Raw genomic sequence first — 13,947 nt, 5'->3', positions numbered from 1 at the left:
AGTGCCCGTTCTGGGACACGAATCACTTCAGCTTTTGATAGAAAAGAGAAGCATCCAGAATTCACTGACAAACCAGTATTTACCTTCAGATGGCGAAATCATTTGTCTCCTGAAAAGCTTTCCTGACAAATAATGCAGATCAAGTACCTGTGGATACAGGCTTACGTCCACTTGTTTTTCAGAGTGATATTTTTTTCTCCTCTCTAAACAATTACATGACAGAGAAATAGCTGCATAATTACTTACATATAGCCTCACTTCCATATACCCTCTTAATCTAGCTGTAAACAGATATAGGATATGGAATAGAAAAATTTGTAGCTTTTCTTTAAAAACTGCAAGGAGGAATTCTGCAAAGGGAAGCCTGGAAGGCATTTGCATAAGTGTTTCCAAATACACTTACCCACTTTGTTTTGCTGCAGTTTAACCAGTAACTAAAYATTAGCCACGAGTGTGTAATTCCCGGAATATCCCCAGGTCACAACTGTGATAAGTAGCGAGGTTTAGGTTTGGAACAAGACTCACCTTCATCAGGGCAAGTCTATTTTAGGCTTAGCTAGGAGAGTAGTAAGGGAAGATGGTAGCACATGTTTCTATAGACAGCTATAACCTGTGAACTTCTTTCCAAATTCMCTACAGATTATTTTACCTATTCAAGTCTCCTTGACCTATTCACATTTAATCAGCATTGCTACATAATTAATTTAATTGCCCACTTGCCCTGAGGTGCTGTGGTAGTGAGAAGCTGCCAAYGTGGCTTTATATCAGTATTTAAAAGTCGGAGTTTGGTTAGCAATGATGTGTTGTGTGTGAGGTTTTCTTGGTTCTAGCCCTTAACCACTCCCCTGCTTTTGTAATGCCTCCAATAACTCTGAATAGTATCCTTCATATTGCTGCCCGGAAAACCTGAACGCTTGCCAAAATCCATTCCACTGACTATGGGCATTATAAAAAACAGAATTTGCTAAGGAATTGGCTTTTGGAGTTTCAAACCCATTATTTTTGTCCCCCAACATGCATGTGTTCCAACAGCTAGTTTAACCATCAGCATTACCTGTTCCTTGTTGAGACTGATGCACGACCCAGCTAACAGCAGCACATCCTGGCAAAGCCGAGTCACCATCTCCGAGGATCCCAAACCTCTCACTCTTCCTCCAGCCCCATTATAGACTCCTCAGCTAACTGAAAGGATGCAACAGTTCCGCCCTTAGCTTTTTTGGGAGAGTAGAACATTTATCTTTACAAACTCAAAAGCTACTACTGCTTTTGTATGATCATGACCAGCTGAGATGCACACGAGCTGCCAGGTTATCAGCTAGAGAGTCATGTTCATCTAGAATGACCAACAGTCACATACAGGCGACTGAAACCAGGTTATTCACTTCAGATCCACTGGACAGCATTTAAATGCTTACCAGCAGCATGGCTTTTATTGCTTTTCCTCCGTAAAAACAATCAAAAGCAACAAGAAAAGAACATGAATTCATTTAGAACTCAGTCCATGAATACTTTATTACAATAAGAGTATAATTTCATTAAGGAATTAAAATTACTCCAAATTAGTAAGTATAAACATTTTCAAAAATAACATCTCTTATAGCAAATGTTAGTGTATACAAAAAGAAATCAATAATTTATTTCTTAGCATTATAGGTAGCATAAAAAATAAGCTTTAACTTTGATTTACTGAAACTCATAAGAAAAATCACACTATTTGCCCTGCAAAGGTTATTTTACATGCAAGTCCAGTAGGAAGTACAAAATTATTGCTTGGTATAAGTTAAATGACAGTAGTATGCATGRAAAAAGCCCATGTCCCTGTCAAAAAAAAAAAAGGCAATACTACTAAATACTATCTGTAAAAAAGCCAGTGCATATCCACATAAGAATTGGACTGGTTACTCTTTCCTACCAAAAATCCCTTCAGTCACACAAAATTGGTAACTGCATAAGCAAATACTATGGGCACCAGCTTTGCCAAATGATTTCCCTTTGTCTTTTTAGGGTCGGTCAATATTGTCCTCTTCAGTTATTCTATAAATTATGAGTAATTCACACTGCAAAAAACAAAATGAGTTTCATAAACAAAGTTGCATTTAGTCACATTATCACCTTCCTTTAATTCCAAAGTGTTTGTATCTTGGATTTGACCAATAGAACTGAAGTATTTTTCACATTACCTATGAAGACATGACACTATAATTTATATTTTGCCTTGTCCTCCAATTTATGGAGCATCTTTAACACTTGCATTTAGTAATCTAGCATTGCCTTCTGTCTCACCACTCGGAAAGCTGAAACACGATCTCCACCTGAATGCACTACATTGTTAATGTATTTGCAAGGCAAGAACAGTTTTGAAATGTGAAAGTGTCTGCTTTMGATGAGATATAACTGCTGCCACTTGCTGCACTGTTATGTTGGCAAAGTCATCTGCATACCTTCTATAAAGGTCAAGGGCTGCCTATACTCTTTTTGTCACATTTTCAGATACATGCCCCCAGGAAAATGGGAGTTGGTGGTTTTTTTTTTTCGTGTGTGTGTGTGTGTGTAAAAATGTAAAAATTCAGAAAATGTTTTAATTTAGCACCTTGAGCGTTACTGTCTAGTAAGCAAACACTCAGCAAACGCTAAAAAACATGATCGTGTTTTTGAAACATGATCAGAATGGGCGAAACGCAAGCAACAGGAGAAACGTTTCACAGACATCTTTCAAAATTAAATTCATGAGCTCAGCCATCAATATTACACTTTGCACAATGAACATAAAAATATCTGCAGCAACCATTTGGCTCTTGCAAGGCAATTAGGAGTTTTCACTCCTAATTCACAGGAGAACAATTCTGTACCCACCTGGAGGACACTTCTACCTCCTACACTTTTATTTCCCTCTTTGCAAGTTAGGAATGTGCAGCCTTCGTTATAAAAAGGTTCCCGTTTGCATATGAATCTTGACTCGTTCACATTCATTCTTGATCAAGCCAGCTTTATTTTTTTCTTTCATGCTGGCATCCTCTGATAAAGTTGCTGAGCTCACATTTGGAAACCCTGACATGTGGAAATAACTGACTTGCTGATGAGCTCGTTATGACCCACACACCTGGCTGCCAAAGCAGCTTTCTTGCTCATAAAGGGGTAAGGGGATGGTGATGAGTAACACGTGGCTTGTGCAGAGTTTTAGGAGAGAGAGATTAGTGACCACAACTGAGGAATAAACAGTTGTACAGATATAAATCTTCGAGTAATATTAAGATTAAGAGATAAAACATCTATTAGAGGTGAATATTCATTTCAGAAAAGCCAAAGAAAAACAGTTACTGTAACGTTTCAGTATTTCTCAACTACTGTTTGCAGCCCTTCCTTTACCCATTATTTTTAGAAGTAGAGCACTGTTTGGAAGTGAATTCTGCTTTCATACCAATATATAGAGGAACAGGACTCTTTTGCTATCAAGAAACATTGGGCTGCTTCTAGAAAAAGAGAAAAAAAAAAAAAGCTTAATGAGGTTCTGATGTATGGATTGAAGTATTTAGGGGAAAACACCAAAATAAATGAATTATCTGCCTCTGCTTTGGAGTAATATAAAGAGAGAAGAAATTATTAACCGCGAATATTGGTTTGCTGYCTTTGAATAAAGTATTCTTTCATCTTAGGTAGTGTTTTAGAAGTGAACAGCAACTGTTTTCAGGCCTAGAAACAGCTTTTTTTTTTTTTTTAAATAGTAACTTGGTCATAGTTTYGAATTAAAAATGTACATTTGTATTCAGGGACTTGGAGAGGGAAATATTCCTAGAATAAAAATGATAACTTTGTTATCGAAAAAAGGGTTTGAAGGAGACTAGTTATTGAGAACCACATCTCGTAGCCTTTTGTGCAACACAGCTGCAAAGGTCATTGGCACTCAAAAGTAAACAAAAACAAACAGAAAAGCCTTACATAAAATTTGTCACTAAAAGCCAAAACGATTAGACAGCATTTTCTTCATATTATATCTCCAGTGAATATCCTTCAGGTAGAACAGCAACAAGCTTGCTTGGCAATGACCTTTTATAGATATCTATCTATATATGTCTATAGAACTTGAAATATCAAGGCCATTACTAAGATAATAGACTGCTTGTTATTTCAGCACGGACATTATCTTTTACCGTGATGGAAAATTTGCACACTGTAAATATATCTAAGAATATAACTTTTAATTTTAAAATTCCCAGCAGTTGTTATATCTAGAAATTAGACAGACCTATTTATTGCCTGATGCTGAAACCACATTGGGCTTGTGTCCGTCCTGTTCATTCCCAATCCTTTTCATTCWTTTCTACCAAGAGCTGGCTGCTTTTCGTGGCACAGGGAAGGTATCCCACACGTAACTCACTCCACAGGTGGCCTTCCAGAGGACTTCTGAAAGGCAAAGGGTCCTGAGGAACTCAGGCAGCCTGAGCCTGCACTTCCTAGTCCTTCACTGAGGAAAAGTTGCTTGAGAGCTTYCTTGCCTGCATAACACATTGTCCTCCTCATGTGCCGAAGTTGGGCTTTCCATGTTCTCCAGCAAGGTATGACAGCAGTCACCTTCATGGCTTGGCAATGAAGGTTCCTTTACAACCGTGGACATCAGCTGCTTCCAGGTGATGTTAATATTTTTGAAAGCGTGCAAGAAAAAAATGCCTATGATGATAGTGCAGAACCCGCTCAGGGTGCCAACGATGTCCCCRGGGTCCATGCTGTTCCACTCCTTGAAGAGGATGATGGAGCACGTGACCACTGTGGTGGTGAAGCACACGTAATAAATAGGGGTTACCAGAGACGTGTTGAACGTGTCCARCGCTTTGTTGAGGTAGTTGATCTGAGTGCTGACCGAGAGCACTAAGATTCCCACCAAAATGTAAACCAATGGATGTCGATAAACTGGCTTCCCCTGCAGCATTTGTTTGATGGCAATGCCCAGGCCTTTGACAGATGAGACAGAGAAGGCACCAATGAGTGAACAAATTAAAATGTAGATCAATATATTTGTCTGACCTCTCTTTGGAGCCACAATAAATATCAGCACAAGAGCGAYGGCTGTTGTGACAACAGCAAATGTGACAAACACTGTGTGAAAGAGGAAATAGAAGAGTAATAAACATRAGAATGTCAAACTATATTCAAGCACATGATAAAAAACATTCTATTTCTCTAATACTTCTCTATGTACCGTAGCACAAGTTCATTGCACCTCGACCCATTCAACACTTCCAGTGAATTAATTCAAATTGTTTATTTAAAATATTTATGGCAGCTACATATTTTATTGGACTGCTAGTACTGACTCACTATAAAGAAAGAGAAAATGTTTGGTGAGATGGATGAAATAGCAATGGTGTCTTCAATCTCCAGGTAAAAGTTGTTCTTTTTTCATTAAAGAATGGCTCTCATCCCCTTGAAAGGGCAAGTACAGAGCCTTTGAGAAAAGCACATCAACACACAACAATATATTAAAAAAAATTACATAACTACGGACTCAACAATCACAAATGATCCCTAGAGATTAACCTGGCTGGATGATGAGCCTCATTTTGTCCTAAGCTGCACTTCCCCAGGCAAAGTTCCCCCTTTCTCAGCCATGCTTTTGCTTTTGATATGCACCCTATGACCTGCAGAGATTAGCTGCATTTGATATGAACACCCTGATACTCAGAGAACTCAGAACAGGGCTCTAAGCAGAACTCAGAGCTAGACAGCAACTCAAATGGAGTTRAGTGAAGGCTAAGGGTGAAGGTAACTGAAAGTTGTTATCTGTTTAAAGTGGAGATAACTTGGATTCTGGAGCTTTTCATCACCCTGCAAGGTTRAAAGGGCAGGAAGAAATAGCACATACTTTCTTAGCCAAATAATCTACAAGAAGCCATAGAAGAGGTACCACTCTTAAGCCTGTATCCTTCGTAAACATGATACAGTGCTCACACAGAAGCTCTCTGTTTATACTGTTTTGGGGGATTGTGGGCTCTGGGCAGAATCATCCCAAGAAAGCTCAGCAGCTGGGACCTTCCTGTCTGGGATCCTGCTAAGCTCTTGGAGCTGTTCCCAARGGACCTATATGCTTCCAGCTGGAACTTTGATAGTGTTTGCACTTTTCATTAGCCAGTATTTGCAAGCAAAAACTGCCAGCTCAAAGTCTGTGAAAAGAGTTAACTAATCTCAAGGCGTCCCACGCATCAGTAAATTATTATTACAGGTGGGAAAGGAAAACTGAAGTAATTCCCTCTCTAACTGAGGTCAGAAGCTCAGAAGATTACTGTACTACTTCCTTTCTGATCCTCTCCTTAGGCACGCAGCATGCAGGAGCCCCTGCTCTTCTCCATTCTGAGTACAGCAAAACATATGGGGACAAAGAGTTTGTCTAGAGGCATTCAGAGAKAAATCTTCCCTCAAAGGTCCTTATACAATGAATAAATAATATTAAACATACTTCTTTTATAATAAATATATAGTTAAGTGTATTTTAAATATCTAGATAAATATTGCAGGAGATTGCAGTCGCCATACATGTATTAAGCAGCATGCTGATCTTTAAATTCTACTACATAGTACTTAGCAGAYTGCATGCCATACACTGGAAAATATTCGACTGTAACAATGAATATATATTTTAAAGTTTCATTCTTGTATTTGCTGGTTTTTATTAAAGATACAGGTAACTCTCCATACAGTTCTTTGAGAATCTGCACCGACCATTATAAGATCATTAAGAACATTCCGACATTGTGCTTTGCGGGGACGTTGTAAATATTAACTACGTAATCTACCCAAGGTGGGACTGTAAAGGCACAGGTTATAAATAAAACCTTAATGAATCAAGGCAGTATCTTTAATTCTGTGTATTCCAAGAACATTTGGACGTTGAAGGAGGTAGACTTTGGCAGTTTCTACAATCACAATCATGCAACCTACAGTACATGCATGTACTACCTGTTGCTTCCTTGGCAAAGCAGCTTACAGGAGCTGTTAGGCATCACAATATGATTTCCTTCACCTAACACTGCCCATCTGCCATTACTCTTGCTAATGCAGCATCACTGGTAAGTGCAGAGAGTGAGGATATACATGTACATATGCCTAAAAGTAAATAAATAAATAAAACCAAGTTCCTATTTGCATAGGGATTCTTAGTGTCTGTATATAAAACCCTGCTYGCAGTCATATCCAGAACATAAATATAGGTAAAGAAAGCAGTTACAGAAATATTAAACTCCATTTCTTACCAAACAACACCATAATTCAATGGCAATCACCAAGTTCAGTTCAGTTCACTCTCTCACAAGCAGGTCCAGTGAGGTAAGAGCGCTCACAGGTCTCCCATACAGAGTTTTGCATGAAATAGGGCAGGTTAGATCTACAGACCTGGATCTTGCAGCTTTACTTCCATCTCGCCCAGCGAGGTGACCTCCTGCTCCTCGGGCGCATGGATAACCATGACTGTAGACCCCAGCACGCTCAGCACACAGCCCAGCTTCCCRTGGATATTCAGTGTCTCGTTTAAGAAGTAAGAGGAGAGTATTGCGCTGTTGGCCAAAACACAAACACGAGGTTCAGCTCCACCAGCCGTGTGAGATGTTAGGAACGTGCCTGCATGGCATGGTGACAATCCAGAGCCTGTTGTGAATCTGGCTCTATGCGAAACCAGCCTGAAATAATCAAACTCTTCTACTTCCCTGCAGTTTTAAGATCTGTGAGGAGGAAGGTTGATGACTCTGATCCTTCCCATCCAGGTGGTAAAGGTCAGAAYTGCTAGAGAAATTTCTCATTATCTATGGATCCTCAGTAAGAGATGTGCATTGCTCACACAGCAGCCTCACACACCTCTAAGTTAACCACAGGAGAGGCTAATTTTGACAGAAGGAAAAAATAAAAAAGAAAACAAAAGGCTTAACCGTTTCATTTGACACTACAAGGCCGGCAAGGGAGTTTAGGAAGCAATTCCTCAACCCCTTCCTCAAGTTCTTGCACCTGAGGACAATATGGTGTGAATGAGGTTGCCTTGTGGTGTGGCTCATTAGCCAGCAACTGCACAGCTTCAGGCCCAGGAGCAGGCTTCACCACAGGCAGAAACTCACAGAAAAACAAATTCACAAATATATTTTTTCAACTCATCGATGAAATTACAGTGCAGTTTTGCAGGAGGGCAGAGATCTTGCTGATACCGAGTTCTCACAAATTCTCATTTTCATGAAAGTTGGAAGATCGCTACCCACATCAAAGGGGAGGCAGTTGAACCTCGGCCTGTTTTGAGAAGCAGCAGCCCATGAGTGTGCAGCTACCTACACACCAGTCACAGTATATCTGCAGGTGACTGAATTACACTTGCTTTATTTTCAAAAAAAATATGTCTTCATAACAGTTTTTTTATTACAAGCCTTTTTTTAAATACAAGCAGTTTAAAAATACTGCCTAATTTAGTATATTACATGAAGCATGGTGTTTGAAACTATATTCTTCAAAACAATATGTTTACATTTAAATTATAATAATTCAATATTCATAAGAAATTATTTTCCAGAAAGTTAGCTGTTAGTGTAATCCTTGTTTGTGCATTTGTCCAAGTATTTGGGAATCATTTATTTCTTCGTATGTTTGAGTTAGTGAGTGTTTGAAAGGTGTTCACAAGACAAAAACAAATCCCCCCACAAATTTTAACCATGGATATTAAAATTATTGCCCTCTTTCCTGAAGAACTTGAAAAAGGAAGAACAAAAGGGAACCCAAAATACATATCAAATGTTTAAATGTACCTTAGTCTTGTTATAGCTAAAGGATTTTTTAGGAAAGCTTTAGCCCTCTACATGTTCTAGAATGGGATAATTTACAGTCTTCTACCGCTACAGAGCAGCAGTGCATCTGGTACGTGCTGGTAATAAATAGCTTATAATAGATATGCAAGGTTGTTGGGAAAGAGTATGTGAGTCTTTGGAACAACACTTTCCATTCCCTCTACCCAGGATATTAACAAGGAACTTTCCACCAAAAGCAAAAATCATCCTTTAGACTTGCTCTTTTATTTTATTACAATTCTCTGCTTTCAGTCAAAGACATAATACCTCAAAATGCCCTTCAAACTGCAAATGATTCGTTTTAGATGTTTGCTTCCACTTTGTACTAACCTGATAAGCACACTCAGTGCACCCAAGGGAGTAACTAAGGTTGCAGGGGCAAAGGCGTAGGCAGCAAAGTTGGCAGCTTCTCCCAATCCCACTGCAAAAGAAAACACATTCAGATTGAGGCTGGGCTGAAGGGGACAGTGGAGACAAAAAGAATACTGTTGTAAATAGTTTGTATGCTAGAAATGACAATAATAGGAATGCAGATATGGTAGAAAATATCAATCTTTTTCTATATTATGCTTTTTCAAATATCATATTTTCTCTACATTAAATGTGCACAGTTTGCTTTCAAAAGCATCATCATTACCCCTTCTGCCTATAATAAAACCAAAGACAGAAGCAAGTTAAATCCTTTTCCCTTAGTGCTATATATTACAGCGTAACTTCAATGATAATGCCAATGTCACAGAACAACTCTGCCACTGCAGCACCTTTGCAGAAGGAATAGCACCCAGGAGCACGACGGGGCTTCAGCTCTGCTGCTTTTGACTGGATATTAAAGAAAAGTGCTATTCTGCAGAGAGCTCTGAAGAGCAAACAAAGTACTTGAGACCTGAGATATCAGAATGGCTTTTGACATAAAGGTAATTGTGATGAAATTCCTTTTAGGTGAGAAGAAGAATGAAAAAAAAATGTAATGAATCTATTTAAAATAGTTTATACATACTAGTAACGTAGTTTGAAAGAGGTGACTTACTTGACAGCAATCCAGCCCACCAAAGCCATTCCTTCAAATAAGCATATCCACCCTGTCCTGACAGGGGAGAATAAAATCTCAGTTTAGACGAAAAATKCGCTTTATTATAATAAGCAATATTACAGCTTCACATTTCCAGTAAACAGTTTAAGTAAACCATACACTAAAATAACATATTAGCTGGATGTGACACCGATATTAGCTTGGTTTCGACCGATATTTTTCTTAAGCGCTCTACTTATAGAAACCAATATTTGATAAATATACATGGAGGAAAAGTACTAAACGAAAGAGGAAAGCTGGTGAAGATTGCTGCTGAGGCCGGAAAATATGCTATATCCATCCCTAAGAATGTGGGCACCCCAGTCCTTGCGACTACGTGCAGAGACCTAATCCTGCGTTTCCGTCTCCGGCCGGCTTACCTGCTCTGGCGACTCCTTTGGTGGCCAGTCTCAGCAGGCCCTTCTTCTTCAGGATGAAGCTGGCGCCGATGAAGACGCTGGAGCCCACRGCCAACGCGAGGCCGCCGTAGAGCCGGCCCGCGGCGCTGCCGGCGGCCGCGGCGCTCTGCGCTGTGCCGTTGGCGGCGGAGAGGAGGGAGGCGCGCGGCGCCGACATGTTGACGACCCGGCACCACGCGCGGTGCGCGGCGCCGCACGCCAAGGGCAGCACGGCGCCTGCCAGGAGGGAAGGGGACACRTGGCACACACGGCTCCTTCAGGGGTGACACGAGCTCCCCTTCCCCACCAGGTCCTGGGGTGAAGAACCAGCCCTGTCACTCACACACAAACTCCGTGTTTCATACTGCACCGCCTCAGACAAGCCTTTAGGGCAATGCTAAGGAAGGCCTCATGGAATATTATTGTCAATACAAAATTCCACGTGTAATCCTAAAGGATAACCTGAAAGCTCAAAAAGAAATTGTTCTGTGGCACTGTGCAAAGAGCACATCCCAAAACACAAACATACATCCATTTGTGGACTGGGTGAACCTCCTACTGCTCCAGGCTTCTGTTTTTACATTTGTAACAGAGGTCTAGGGCTGACAGATAAAGAATAAAAYGCTCTATACAGCCAGCAAACTCTTGTTGCATATGGGTACTCACATGTTTTATTAAAAATGCTTAAGCAACCATGTGAGACAGATCTTAATCAACCCATTGTTTAAGGTGGAGGCCTCATTACAAGTCACAATAACTTTTATTTAACCCAAACAACCTGTAAATGGAGGAGGACCCCCTTGGCAAGGGACCATCCTGTGGCTCCCCCTGCAAAGTGGTGCAGGGCACAGGGATGCTGAGCTAACRTCAAAGCTACAGGTTTCTAGTCAGCCAAACCTCACCAGCATCAGTACTACAGCAGCCTGCAGGGATGGCACCATTGGAACTAGCCAGGACGGTTTTTAAAGGAAGTGTGGCATTTGTGAAACAAAGCATGTAGTTATTTTGCATGAGGAAAAAATGGATGGGAGAACACCAATGCTGCCACGTGGCTTCCAGCAGCTAATGCAGGAAGCTTCACAGTTTCTCAAGCTGGGCTGGGAGCAGCAGTGCCCATCTCCAAATCCACCTGAAAGAGCTCTTGAGAACTGCCTTTTCGGAAAGAAAGCATTTATTCCTAGGATGCAATAAAATAGCAAAGAGCTGATRCTGAAGTACGAAATCCCTGTCCCTAGTGATTCATGTAGAAGACTTGATGCAAGACAACTTTGTTTTCCATGTCTCCCCTGTAATTAAAATGACACACAAAGGATTCATCCTGCTGCATTGCACCATCTGTAACACATGGGCCTTTTTCCCCCCTGCCACCTCCCCAACTAAAGAGGGAAAAACAAAAGTTTGGAGATGGGGTAGAAAAGAACGGGTCTCAGTCTATGCATATCCAAGCAAGGGAAATATTAATGTTCTACCAGAATTACTTTACTACACAACAATAAGTGACCTTGGATTCCCAAAATGCTGTTGAGGAGGAATATTTCAGTATATATAGTAATAAATACAGTTTAAACTCTGACAGTATATCTTGATTTGCAGCTGACAAAGCTGATACAAATGGTTGCATCTTGCTTGCTGGTATTTACAAGTAAGGAACCAAGGAACAGTTGCTCTCGGTTGTCCTGTCCACACGAGGTACAACAAATGTTAGTTATCACCTTATTTTCAGGTTGTGCAATCACACTTCCTTGTTTGACAAGAGAGTTTCAGTTTAACAGGACTTGTTTTGTACTGCTAAGCCTGACTTTGTCAAGAGGGCTCTACCAGATGGTTATCTCTGCATGCAGTGGTAAAGCAAYTTCAGATTATAATTTTCATCTGCAAAGTGTAATTACTTTTGCATGGCACATGGGATAGCATTTTGCCATCTTACCACTTCAAGAGGCTGTAATAGGATAATGTAAAAACAGAGAGATTTGCATTTATCACTGAAGGTATTTTAAATATCTGAAGAATTTTTACAGTCTTAATAAAAGTGTGCACACACTTGTGAAATTTTACTTTGCAAAAGAAAAAGAACAAGTCATTTAAACCTAGAACTCTCTCTTAGCTAACACACAAAGGGAAAGGCAAAAGAATGGTGACGTTGCCACAGAATTAAATGCCTTTGCTCTTAATCCTTGATTTTTCATTTGGATACAGAATATAAGAATGATTCAGCTGTGTCCTCTGTAAAAAAGGGATAATGCTGGGGTTTTTTTTTTTCAGAAAGTCTCCGGCTATCGCATTGAAAAAATAAGCCTGTATTAGGTAAGACAGACCTTCAAGCTGAGGCATTCGATAAGTCACACTCACACATGCTCACAGAGGTCCTCCCTTATCAGCAGGGCTGAAATTCTCCTCTCAGATGCCTCCTCTTTCCACTTTTGCTTTGAGGTTTAGCAGCAGCCTCGTCCCCAGGTTGTCCCACCAAACTCCCCTTCTGTGTTTTGGCTTCAGCAAGTCCCGCTGCTGCTCTAGGTTGCTCGTTGTAGATTTTTTTTTCCCCGGTTCTTGTCCCTTTTTTTAAAGCCTCAAATGCGGAATTATCTGTGTTGTCACAGAGTGAGCTGAATACGCTTGAAGGGAGCTGCCTCACAACAAATGCTTGTAAATGCACGTGCATAATAGAAGAAGAAAGCCTTAGGTGTAACAGGAAGGGCAGTAGCAGGAATTAGGTATTATAAGCAAAAGCTTTAYCTCCAGTTTGAATTTCTTCAATATTAGAAAAGAAAAAGAGATGAAAACACTAAGGAAGGATTATGTTTGTCATACCAAGAGATTATCTAGTATTTTTAATCGTGTGGTGCATGCACGGAGATGTCACTTCCTACACCAAAGGAGCCGACAGAGCGACTGTGGCTTTATTGCCCCTCGGTGACGGCTTGGGGTTAAGGGTGGCAGGAGGGAGGATGGTGACAAAGAGCCGAGGAAGCTGCTGGGCTGCATGGCGCCCCGTTTCTGCACCCAGGCGAGTTTCGCCTCCCGGCGCTGGAGTGTCAATAAATCCAAACGCAAACGCGCCACCACAGCCACAACCCCTCCTTGCGGAAACAGATACTGCGAGCGGTGACTCAGGGCCCGCGGCGACACGCACCGCTCCGAGCCAGGGCTGCCACTGCCAGAGYGCTCCGGCCATTGCCCAGCTCTGCGAAACGCGTCTCAAACACCTAAATATCATCCACCAAGAWGGGGTGCGGATGGGCAGGTTGCTCCTCAGAACGGGTCTCGCATGGACTCCAGGGCTATCACACCCCGCGGTGCTTCAGCGGKAGCACCCCGTGTGGCTCCAGACTGGGCTAACATCCCCTGCAAAGCGACGCGTTTGGTGACAAGGGCCAGTTTTGGAGAGCAGGAGCTTCCCGGGGCACCAAGCAGCCACCAACCCATCCCTGCCAAGCCAAGGCAGCCGGGAGCACAAGAAACGGGTGGCTGTTCCTCGGCACCCTGCGCTCGGGAAAGTGCCACRGAAAGGTGCTGAGGAGAGAGCCTCGCCTTTTAAGGAAAAAACAAGAAAAAGTGRGGGTGAATATGATGTTATTGGGTTGGTGTTGGTCCGGGCGGCTTCCCGCGCGCGGGGCTGCGGTGCCAGCGCCGCCCGCCAGGGCAGCCCCGGCGCGGCGGGACCGGCGCCCCCCTC

General features: G+C 41.6%; 1 protein-coding gene across 1 annotated transcript; it reads right to left on the bottom strand.

Annotated features, from left to right (window-relative positions):
• Positions 1–4,098: 4,098 nt before the first annotated feature.
• Positions 4,099–13,446, bottom strand: NIPAL1 (NIPA like domain containing 1). Its single transcript, XM_026033623.1, has 6 exons — positions 13,142–13,446; positions 10,257–10,549; positions 9,835–9,891; positions 9,138–9,228; positions 7,381–7,541; positions 4,099–5,091 (listed from the first exon to the last, which is right to left on the bottom strand). The coding sequence occupies exons 1-6, from the start codon at positions 13,444–13,446 to the stop codon at positions 4,460–4,462; spliced, it is 1,539 nt and encodes a 512-aa protein (XP_025889408.1). The 3' UTR covers positions 4,099–4,459.
• Between the last annotated feature and the right edge of the window lie 501 nt (positions 13,447–13,947).

The sequence above is a fragment of the Nothoprocta perdicaria genome, unplaced genomic scaffold (genome assembly GCF_003342845.1).
Source record: "Nothoprocta perdicaria isolate Ctin4 unplaced genomic scaffold, notPer1 scaffold_13, whole genome shotgun sequence".
Taxonomy (NCBI): Eukaryota; Metazoa; Chordata; class Aves; order Tinamiformes; family Tinamidae; genus Nothoprocta; species Nothoprocta perdicaria.
Note: the sequence above shows the minus strand (reverse complement) of the source record. Positions and strands in the feature narration are given on the sequence as shown.